Genomic DNA, 12,013 nt, shown 5'->3' with positions numbered 1-12,013 from the left:
TAGGACAGAATGAAACAGCCCCACAGAGTTTCCAAGGCTGTAAATCTTTTTGGAAGCAGAAATTATCTTTCTCCCATGGAGCAGCTGGTGGGTTTGAACTGCCAAACTTTTGTTTAGCAGCCAAATGCCTTAACCACTGTGCCACAAGAGACCTTTCATAACAGAAAGCTGGGGAAATAAATTTGGGAATACATATATAGACAGGAATGAATAAAGAATGAGAAGAGAACCCAGATAGAATGAATTTTAAGAATCTTAAGAAGGTAGACTTGCAAACAGAACAAAGCTGAAAAGTACAGACACATAAATAGTAAGATTACTGGCAAAGAGTAACAATGGAATATAGAAGATAACTGAATAATACCTTCAATGTGCTAAGAGAAAAATAACCATCAATCTAAACTTCCATATCTACCAAAAAGTATCTTTTGAAAAATAATACAAAATAAAAACATTTTCAGAAAAGTAAAATCAGATTAAATTTAAACTGTACTTACACTTAGTGATTCATCAAAGACTCTCATGAGTTTTCCAGTTAAAAACCTGAAAATTCTAACTTTTCTATCAGAACCAATAGTGGCTATTTTCTTGCCATCAGGTGAAAAACATATGCTAGTTGGATAAGCTTTGCATTTTGCAAATTCATACAAATCTGTGTCAGTTTTATATTCCCAGTTCACATTCTTGGGAAATTTATACTCATAAGGAGGCCCAGTCCAGTATTCAATCATTCCAGATTTGTCAGAAGACACAACAGCTCTGTAAACTGGGTTTAGCGTTATCTGAGTAAGAGGTGATGTATGGAGTTTGTCAAAAACATGAAGTGGCTGGTTATCTCCTCGACCATCATAAATGAAAATTTTTCCTGTACTCTTCTCAGAAGCAGCAACTGAAGATATGGCATCCCCTGGGCAATAGATCCACTCACACTGTCCAGGAAAATAGCTAGAAGAGTAAAGAAGGGGTGGGAGGGAAGTCAATACAACAATTAAGCATCTACACCATCACCACCAAAAAAAATGTCCCAGGCAGTGACTTAGCCAGTTCTGGCCTACTTGCTCAAACGTAGCAGAGAGATATACATTGCAGTGGCAAAGCTGAGATTTTTCTCCTGATCTCATCAATACAGTGATGCTAATTTCTGAGGACTGAGCAAACTACAAAGAAGAGAAGTACATATAGTAGTCCATTTATTTATTTCTCTTTGGTAGATAAAGAAAGCTAGTAAGTCCCAGGCCTTAGATATTCTGGGGTATTATTATTTTTTAATCTCTATAAAATATTTTACACATAATTTACTTTTAAATTGGAAAGGATGTAACAGTATACTCTGGAAATCCACTCCTGAAATATTTAAGATAAAAATATTTTAGCTACGGCTATACTCAACAGAAAAACAGTATCATATCACACTCTCATTATTATTACCTTGATCTTGATATAAAAAATTAAACTATAAGTGTTGGACTGCTACCTGATGAGCAAAGTAAGAGATCTGGGACAGATTTAATCAGCATACCACATCTGTACATTCAAATAAGTGTGTTCACTTCAAATTAGTCAGTCTGAGAAGTTACAGTTATTTTAATTATATTGCTAATGTTGAAAATCCTTTTGGAACTCTTCTTTTAAAATTTCTATCAAATCCCGAAATATATTCTTTTCAGTATCTTTAAAGGTGGCAAATATTAAACATTTGTGAATGGATTTGATTTTTAAAAATAGCTAAAGTCCAGGGAAACAAAGCTGGGGAATCAAACAGATGATCAACTTAAGTAATTTTATTTGTGGTTAAAAAAAAAAAAAGGTTGTGACTACAGATAATGAGACATTTCCCTTGGTGGCCCATAAACTGATTTTGAAGGAAATTCCAAAAGAATTCCCAAAACTGTTTCTTATAATGCTACAACTTTCAAACGAGAATTCATTTAGATATGAGTAACTTCAGTTTGTTATCTTAAACGCAAGCAACAAAGAAAGTATTAGTCTTATTACTGTAAAGTTCAACCATATAGTCTGTGTTTTAATATACTCCAAGATTTAAGATCAGAAATAACTCCAATTCCAAAAATGTGCTTAAGCCTTGTAAGAACTTAAAAGCATATTAATGAAGTAAGTACAAAGAGGTTAATTTGCTATGCATCAGTAAATTAGACAGGATGGATCCTCATTAATTTACCAAATGCTATTACTTAGATATAATGAATCATTATTATGATGCTATTTGGAAATTTCTGCTGTGATTAATAATGACAAAAACCACAGCACAAACCTCCAAATAGCTGTACAAGAAGCATTCATGTTTAATTTTCCCAAGCAATACTCAAACAAAGGCACATTTTTAATGGCATTATAATATATTCTCTTTAGGATAACCTCTGAAATGGTTAACTTTAGTTTAAAATTTATTTCTTATGTTAAAAAATATATATTTAAAAAAGACTCACCCAAGCTTTAGCATATTGATCATGTCAAAGTTTACTACATCGAACACCTTCATTGCTTTATCATCACCCACAGAACAGAGCAAAGCTCCCTCAGAGCTAACTGCAATACTCTCAATAACTCCTATTCAAATAAATCAAATTAAAACATACTAGTGAATATCAATGTAATGAAAGTGAATGACTTAAAAAATATATATTTTAAAAGCAACTTTAATTAGTGCAGTTTAAATGAGAGCTATAAAAAATAAAAACTTGAAATTCTTACCCAGGTGGCTACGAAAATGTTTAACAAATTCAATTCCCTCTTCTATTTTTTTCCAGAACTTAACGTGTCCATCATGACTGGCAGTAATAATAAAATCTGTCCTGCACATATAAAAATTTTAAAGTTAATCTCTAAGAGAGATCAAGTATCATTAAGTATTCCAAAAACAATCATTCAGGGAATCTTTAACAAAGTACTTTTTTAAAAAAATCCTTCTTTATGTAGATCACTTTATTAGGATAGAGTATTATAAATTTTGAATCTACCTTCTAGATATCATACCAGTGCTGCTGTACCTATTTTAATCCCTGTATTTAAGCTAGGACATGATGTTAAAAAATGAAACAAAAAGAAGTAACACTAGGGATCACTGGACCTTACAGTTCCTTAACACTAAAATTACCTATAGGCAGTCTAATTTACTTCAGTATTTTGCCAAAGTTGATAAATAATTAGATTTCAATGTACTACTTTCAACACAGCAAAATTCAACATGTTTCTATTTTTATTCTATTTTAGTTATTTAAATATCAAAAATACTTTGTATAGAATAGTCGCTCTTTAAAGCATATGAAAATAGATACCATTCATTGAAACCTAGTATATTTCACTTACTTTACACACATTACTTTAATTTTCATAGCAACTCTACAGGGTGGTGGTTGTTGTTAGGTGCCATTGAGTCAGCTCCAACTCACAGTGGCCCTATATACAACAGAACTATGGACTGCCTAATCTTGTGCCAGCCTCATTATCCTCGCCATACCTGAGCCCATCATTGCAGCCACTGTGTCAATCCATCTCATTGAGGGCCTTCCCCTTTTTTGTTGACCCTCGACTTTACCAAGCATGATATGCTTTTCCAAGGAATGGTTCCTTCTGACAACATGAGCAAAGTAGGTGAGACGAAGTCTGGCCATACTTGCTTCCAAGGAGCATTCCAGCAGCACTTCTTCCAGGACAGATTTGTTAGTTCTTTTGGCAGTCCATGCATGGTATTTTCAGGATTCTTCACCAACACCACAACTCAAAAGCATTAACTCTTGTTTGGTCTTTCTTATTCATTGTCAAACTCTCCCATACATATAAGGCTATTGAAAATACCATGGCTTGGATTAGGTGCACCTCAGTCTTCAAGGAGACATCTTTGCTCCTCAGCATTGGAAAGAGGTCTTTTGCAGATTTGCCCAGTGCAATAAGTCATCTGATGTCTTGACTGCTGCCTCCACTGGTACTGACTGTGGAACCAAGTAATATGAAATCTTTACCAACTTCATTATTTTCTCCATTTATTGTGATACTGCTTGTTGTCTAGTTGTGAGGATTTTCAATTTCTTTATGTTGAGATGTAATCCATACTGCAGACAGTAGACTTTAATCTTCATCAGTAAGTGCTTCAAGTCATCCTCACCTTAACTATGCAAAGCTGTGTTGTCTGCATATCGCAGGATGTTAATGAATCTTTTTCCAATCCTGAAACCACAGTCTTCTTCATACAGTCCAGCTTCTCAGATTATTTGTTCCACATAAAGATTGAATACGCACAATGAAAGGATACAACCCTGACACACTCCCTTCCTGATTTTAAACCATGCAGTATCCCCTTGTTCTGTTTGAACAGCAGCCTCCTGGTCTATATACAAGTTCCTGATGATCACAATGAAGTGTTCTGGAATTCCCATTCTTCTCAATGTTATCCATAATTTGATCTACACAACCAAATGCTTTTGCATAGTCAATAAAACATAAGTAAACATCTTTTTGGAATTCTTAGTTTTCAGCCAAGATCCATCTGACATCAGCAATGATACCCTTGTTCCCTATCCTCTTCTGAATCCAGCTTGCATTTCTGGAAGTTCTCTGTCAATATATTGCTGCAACTGTTTTTGAATTATCTTCAGCAAGATTTTACTTGCATATGCTATTTATGATATTGTTTGATAATTGTCTTCCAAATTTCTTGGCACAGATGAGTGAGTGCCTCCAGCGGGGCATCTGTTTGTTGAAACATCTCAGTGGGTATTCCATCAATTCCTGTAGTCTTGTTCTTTGCCAATTCCTTCAGGGCAGCTTTGACTTCTTCCTTCAATATCATTGGTTCATGATCATATGCCACCTCCTGAAACAGAGGAACTTCGACCAATTCTTTTTGGTACAGTGACTCGGTGTATTCTTTCCATCTTCTTTTGATGTTTCCTGCATCATTCAGTATTTTGCCCATAGAATCTTTTAATATTGCAATTCAAGGCTTGAATTTTTTCATCAGTTTTTTCACCTTGGGAAATGCTGAGAATGTTCTTCCCTTTTGGTTTCTAACTCCAGGTCTTTGAAACATTTCATGGTAATAACTGACTTTGTCTTCTTGAGCTGCTGTTTGAAATCTTCTGTTGAGCTCTTTTATCTTGTCATTTCTTCCATGTGCTTTAGCTACTCTGCTCAAGGACAAGTTGCAGAGTCTCTTCTGACATCCATTTTGGTCTTGTCTTCCTTTCTTGTCCTTTTAATACCTTTTGCTTTCTTCATAGATGATGTTCTTGATGTCAACCCACAATTCCTCTGGTTTTCAGTCACTGGTGTTCAACGCATCAAATCTACTCTTTAGATGGCCTCTAAATCCAGGAGGGATATAATCAAGGTGATATTTTGGCTTTTGTGGACTTGTTTTAATTGTCTTCAACTTCAACTCAAACCTGCATATGAGCAGTTGATGGTCCATTCCACGATCAGCTCCTGGCCTTGTTTTGGCTGAAGATACTGAGCTTCTGCATTACCTCTTTCCACAGATGTAACTAAGCTGATGCCTGTGTACTCCAACTGGCAAAGCTGATGTGTATAGCCACTGTTTGTGTTGTGGAAAAAATGTGTTTGCAATGAGTAAGTTATTGATCTTCCAAAATTCTATCATGAGATCTCTAGTGCTATTTCTATCACCAAGGCCATATTTTCCAACTACTGGTGATTCTTCTTTGTTTCCAACTTTTGCATTCCAATCACCAGTGATAATCAACACATCTTGAGTGCATGTTTGGTCAATTGCAGACTGCAGAAGTTGGTAAAATTCTTTAATTTTCTCATCTTTGGCTTTGGTGGTTGGTGTGTAAATTTGAATAATAGTAGTATTAACTCCTTTTCCTTGTAGGCATATGTGTATTATCCAATCACTGACAGCACTGTACTTCAGGACAGATCTTGAGACATTCTTTGTAACGATGAATGCCACACCATTCCTCATCAATTTGTCATTCTTGTCATAGCAGATCATATGGTTGTCTGATTCAAAATGGCCAAAACCAGTCCATTTCAGCTCACTAATGCCTAGGATAGGATCTCTGGTGGTGTAGTGCCTAAGGCATTTGACTGCTAACCAGCGGTTCAAACCCACCAGCCACTCCTCGGAAGGCAGACTGAGCAATCCACTTCCGTAGAGATACTGCCTCAAGTATCTCTCACGTATCCCAAGGAGGAATTGCTATGAGTCAGGACCGACTTGACAGCAGTGAGTTTGGTTTTTGGTTTAATTCCTAGGATATCAATCTTTATTGCGTTCTGTTTCATTTCTGACAACTTCCAAATCTCCTAGATTCATACTTTGTACTTTCCATGTTGTGATTATTACTGGATGTTGGGAGCTGTTTCTTCCCGTTTTGAGTTGTGCCAAATACCTACTCCATAGGGTAGGTATTTTTTATTACCAAGGAGCACTGGTGGCACAGTGGTTAACGCCATCAGCTGACAACTGAAAGGTTGGCAATTCAAAGCCCCGCCATTCTGTGGGAGAGTGTTGTGGCAGTCTGCTTCCATAAAGATTCCGAACCAAAACCCACTGCCACCAAGCTGATTCAGACTCTTAGCAACCCTAAAGACCATAGTAGAACCATCCCTTAGTATTTCCAAGGCTGTAAATCTTTATGGAAGCAGATAGCTTCATCTTTCTCCTCCTGGTAGGTTCAAACTGCCAACTTTTGATTAGCAGTTGAATGGCTTAACTATTATACTACCAGAGTTCCTTTACATAAAGATTACAGCCTTGTAAACTGTATGGGGCAGTTCTACACTGTCTTACAGGGTCTCTATGAGTCAGATTTAACTTGACAGCAACAGGTTATTTTTAATCACTCTTTTACAAATGAGGAAATAGTTTTAAAATAGTAATTGTATGTACTCTGGGGTCCACAGCTAGACAGCAGCATTTGATATCTGATCTGCTTATTCCTAATGATCATATAGTTCTGTATTTCACTGGTGTGGGTAATATACAAACTAACAAAAGATTTAAGAGAGTAATAGCAATCTTAATACCTATATGCTAGTTTGTACATGACAACTTTGTACTAGGAAAGGTACTAATATTGGATTATAATTATGTTATATATGAAATATAAAGTTATATTGTTTAGAGTTATCCATTCATCTCACCACACCCAATGAGCCTTTGAAAAAATAAGTATGATATTACTCTCCTGCTCACAGAATAAAGTTCAAAATCGATATAAGGAGTAGAAAGCCATATAGGATTCAGCCTTTCCCATTTCTCCAAAATTACCTGCCACTTAACCATTCTAAATCTGTTTCCTCATCTATAAAATGAAGATTATATACTATCTCACAAGATTGTTCAAAAGATGAGATAATTTGGGAAAAAGTCTTAGCACTTGACATTGTATGACTTCAACAACACAATATTATCATTACTACTTTTCTCTCAATCCCTAATTCTGCCTTTTTGAAGATCATGTGGCATTTTCATAATGTCTCAGTTCCCACTACTTTCCTGTGGTGCCAATGAGGCCAGTTATCAATTATTACCATCTTAATTAACGTACACTCCTTCTTGGAAGCTCAGACACTACCTGATTCATCCCAGTTTTGGCATTTATCTCCAAAGGATATAAATACAAACTAGGGGGTTCTGTTTCAAAGAATACATTCCTTGTATGATATACAGCATATACTGTATTTTTTTGCAAATAACACACACATACACACACCAGGCAGAAACAACAAATCATGTAAAAACATTCTGGCATAGCATACTCATGCATACACCATGCATATCTTATAACATTTCCAGGAGTGAATTTCAGTTTCATTCACCCTAATTCAATAGTCCAAAAATGTTACTTTTGATATTTGTATACAAAAGGTATAAACCATGGCCAAGAAGTCAGGGAACAGCTTGGTAATATCTCAGTAATCAGAAAATAAACAACTGAAACTATGTATCTGCTCTGGGTACTCTGCAGCCAGGCCTGATAAGCAATGGTGTTGCTTCTAGCTAATCTGTACCCAGATACGTCACACCAGAGAAAGGTAGAGGGTCAGACAGAAGGTTGTGCATGGGGATGCCACAGTCCAAGCATGGGCTGGTCCCAAGGTGGTTAGGGGCCATTTCCTGCACTTGTCTGAGTCTTTGTGCTACTGCCCCATGTGAAGCTGGGTGGCATGACGGTTTGGGTGAAGGTGTGCACTGTCCAAGCCCCACAGGGCTCCCGAGCATCTAGTCTGACCCACCTTGCCTGAGCGAGGGACACACAATCCCTCTGCACCGTTGGCTCTCACACACCTCTGGTGGTATCCTCATGGGCGGGACATTCAAACAGCCTGAGCATGGCAGCTGGTGAGCCAGAGGGTAGGGTGGAATGCAGGTGGCTACAGCAAGCCAGCCTTGCTCAAGTGGCCTCTCTGGCCCAAGATACACAGACCCACACACCTTCTGTTTTGGCTGGTGGCCCTGGCGAGGGCAATTTCTGGGGTGGAAAAAGTGACTTCTTCCTGCACTGAAGAACGTAGTCTGCAGAGCAGGCAGCAAATCATACTGGGAGAGGGGCTGGTTTAGAAACTCAAAGGTCCCAAGATGAAGGTCCCAAGATGAAGACTTAATGTTAAATCCATTGGACAGAAAAAAAATTGAAATTGAAGTCATCAACATGTAAAAAAACTAGGCATAGAGAGCTTATGAAAATAATGCATGGGTCATGAAATGTGTAGTACAAACAATGTATAACACAAGTTATTTGTATAAAAATAAGGCAGGTTGCCCCCCCCAAAACTAAAACAGACCCTGTGGAATTAAATAAAATTCCATAATATCCTAAATAATTTCTACAAATTCACCTGAAAATTGAAGCATTAAAAAAATAAATTTAGAAAAAAAATTAAAAAGGTAAGACAGACTTACTTGCTGCACACCACATGGGTAATGACATCTCTATGCATGTAACTGCGCTCATACATGGATGCACTGGGGAGATTATCAAGATAGACTCTTTCAAACTCTAGAACTGAGGAAAAAAATTAAGTGAAAAATTTACTTTTAAGATAAATGGAACTAAATACTACTTTATATTTGCTTTATTTAAAATTACCTAAAGTCTATTTTGTATTTTCTTCTAGATTTTATTTCTCAATTCATTGGTAACGATGAACAACATCCAGTGTCTGCTAAGTCAGTTGTAACTTTTGTTATTCCAGAGTACTGAATAACACCAATCCTTAGTCATGAGAGATTCTGTGTTATTATACAGATAGAGATGCTTAACATGTCCCCAGGACTTAAGAACTTATGAAGCCCTCTTAAAAAAAAAACAAAAACAAAAAAACCCTGAAGAATTTCATGAAATCAAATGTGCATGAACTGTTCAGAGTAAAACCAATCTTTGTAAATTTGTACCCAAATCACAATAAAAAAATTAAAAATAAATCGTGAAAATCTTTCTAATCATGTAAATCCAATTATTAGTACTAATCTAAATACTTAATGGGGTCAGTTGTCATCTACAACACGTCTCAATTCATCTTTAAGGCACTGATCCTCTTTGAAGTTATTGAGTCTGGATTTGAAACCTGTAAATACAATAAAATACTTAGATTTTTATAGCTGAGAAAATCCTAGAGATTATCAAGTTGAATGCTCCCCCTCCTTTCTGCTTCCCAGAGGCTATCTGAGTACCACCAGGAAATTATGATTCCATTATATGCGCTATGAAAAATTTTATTAGAAAAAAATGACATTATATGTGTACCAAACAAAATACTCCAAGCATGGCCAAATATATCTATAAATTAAACATGATAAACTGCTTCAAACTTTTTTGTAACTCTTCTATAGCAGATTCAAAGTTATCCCTTATGAACTATTTTCTCCCTCATTTTTTGAAATAGAAACTCCATGTTTATATGCAAACATATGTTAACTTTCAACTATAAAGTGACCTTTTCACTCCTCCTGAAGCTGGTGTGACCATATGCCTAAATTCAGGCCAATGAGATAAAAGTGGAGGTGCTGTGTGACAGCCAGGAAGTCTCCCTAAAAAAAAAAAGGTACATTCTTCTTCTCCACCGCAAGCATGTACCTTGGAATTGGGGTACAACCACTGTAATTCTAATAACCACTCAGGACAAGGTAGATGAGAGCCATACCCTACTGACGTAAGACAGAATGTTGGAAAGAGCCTAGGAGCCTGTTGACTTTGGAGTCTCCATATCAGTCCTGGACTGCCGCCTACTTTGGGACTTCTTTCACATGTAAGAGAAACATACCTTTATCTTTTTAAAGCCATGACAATTTTTTTTTGTGTGTGTGTGTGAAATGCAGCTAAATTTAATTCTACCTGATACATATTCCTTTTGCTCCTTTTTGATTTACTTATTGCACAAATACATATTGGGAACCAAAAAGTTTCCAGAAAACACGACAGCAAGGAAAATATGATACAGCCTCCGTCTTAAGAAACAATTAGTTTAAAGGCAGTGCCATGCATATAATGGCTTTCTGAAAATGTATTATAATGTCCAAAGTTCATGTTAAAGAGGATGGCTCCATTTCTAGAAAGCTAAAAACGGTAAACTACTACACTTTTAGATAAAATTGTTGTTGTTGTTGTTTGTTGTTATGTGCCGTCGAGTCAGACTCGACTCATACTGACCCCTCCTTGGGTTTCCAAGGCAGTATCACTACGGAAGTAGACTGCCCCATCTTCCTTCCGAGGAGTGGCTGGTGGGTTTGAACCGCCAGCCTTCTGGTTAGCAGTCAAGTGCTTTAGCCACTATGCTACCAGAGCTCCCTTTGGATAAAATAGTTAATGATATTTTTCTAACATTTCATACATGTTTTTTAATTTCAAATTTGTCTTCAAAGTGAATACACTACTGTTAGATTTAGATCCAATGAGCATCTGATTAAGGATATTTTCATACCTAATGAGTTCCATCTTTTCCTTAATTGTACTGTTTATGAAATCTTTGTCTCTTAGCACTAATATCAGCACTCTGATACTTTTAGATTTTTCATTTTTTTCTACTCATTGCCAAAAATAAGGGCATGCAAAAATACACACATGCAATAAAATAACAGCAAAAACACTGTAATATTTATTCATTCAAAAAATACTTATTGAGAATCAATTATATGCAAAGCACCATACCAAGCACTGCAGAAAAACAGACATGTTCCTTGCAATTACAGTGCTTATAGTCTTAGATATGCCGAGAAACATTAATTGGACAATCACAGGGACAAATATACAAACGAGCAAGAACAATGAATGAGTTTTTTTTTTTTTTTTTAAGATATTTAACAGGAACACCTGGCAGTAAAAATGGTAATGTATTTTAAGGGTATCAATGTACAAAAAAGAGGATTCTCTAAAATTTGAGGCTACTTATAAATTTAATGTGATAAATACTTCAGAGTTATGATCAAGGTGCTTTAGAAGCTCAGCTCAGATTGGAGCAGTCACAGGCTTCCCAAAGGAGGTGACAGCTGAGTTGAGCACTAAAAGTTGAACAAAATATAGCCAATTGAAAAGGGTGAGGGAAATTATTCCAGGCAGATGATACTTGGGCAGGTACTCAGAGAAGTCAAAGAATGTGGCTTAGTCTAAAATGTTTAGTATGGCTGGACTACAGAGTAAGGAGGAAAAACAAGGGGTTGGGAGAGGGGAGAAATAGAAGATGTAGTGGGAAGGTAAGGAGAAATGAGATAATAAAGGGCTTGTAAAGCCATGTTAGAGAATTTGAAAGCAATAAAGAGTTTTAAGTAGTGGAGAGTATATGAGAAACCAGATGATTGGGACCTTCTGAAAATTAAATTTTTATGTGCTTCCAAAGACTTCTCCAAAAGAGTCAAAAGAGAACCTACAGACTGGGAAAAAATATTTGTTAATAACATATCTGACAGGGGACTTATCTCTAGAATTTATAGAACACTCCAACACCTTAATAACAAAAAGACAAATAATCCAATTAAAAAATGGGCAGAAGACATGAATAGACACTTCACCAAGGAGGATATTCAAGCGGC

General features: G+C 36.3%; 1 protein-coding gene across 1 annotated transcript in view; it reads right to left on the bottom strand.

Moving 5' to 3' along the window:
- Positions 1-12,013, bottom strand: part of PPWD1 (peptidylprolyl isomerase domain and WD repeat containing 1) — a 30,753-nt gene that overhangs the window by 15,536 nt on the left and 3,204 nt on the right. Inside the window, exons 2-5 of the mRNA XM_007952856.2 lie at positions 8,891-8,993; positions 2,713-2,813; positions 2,448-2,568; positions 498-945 (exon numbers count right to left, since the gene is read on the bottom strand). Of these exons, the coding sequence (XP_007951047.1) occupies positions 498-945; positions 2,448-2,568; positions 2,713-2,813; positions 8,891-8,993 (773 nt within the window). The remainder of the gene's footprint in view (positions 1-497; positions 946-2,447; positions 2,569-2,712; positions 2,814-8,890; positions 8,994-12,013) is intronic.

Source organism: Orycteropus afer, unplaced genomic scaffold (assembly GCF_000298275.1).
Source record: "Orycteropus afer afer isolate SDZICR_OR568_19922 unplaced genomic scaffold, OryAfe1.0 scaffold00362, whole genome shotgun sequence".
In the NCBI taxonomy this organism is placed as follows: Eukaryota; Metazoa; Chordata; class Mammalia; order Tubulidentata; family Orycteropodidae; genus Orycteropus; species Orycteropus afer.
This window is presented reverse-complemented; position numbering and strand designations above follow the sequence as displayed.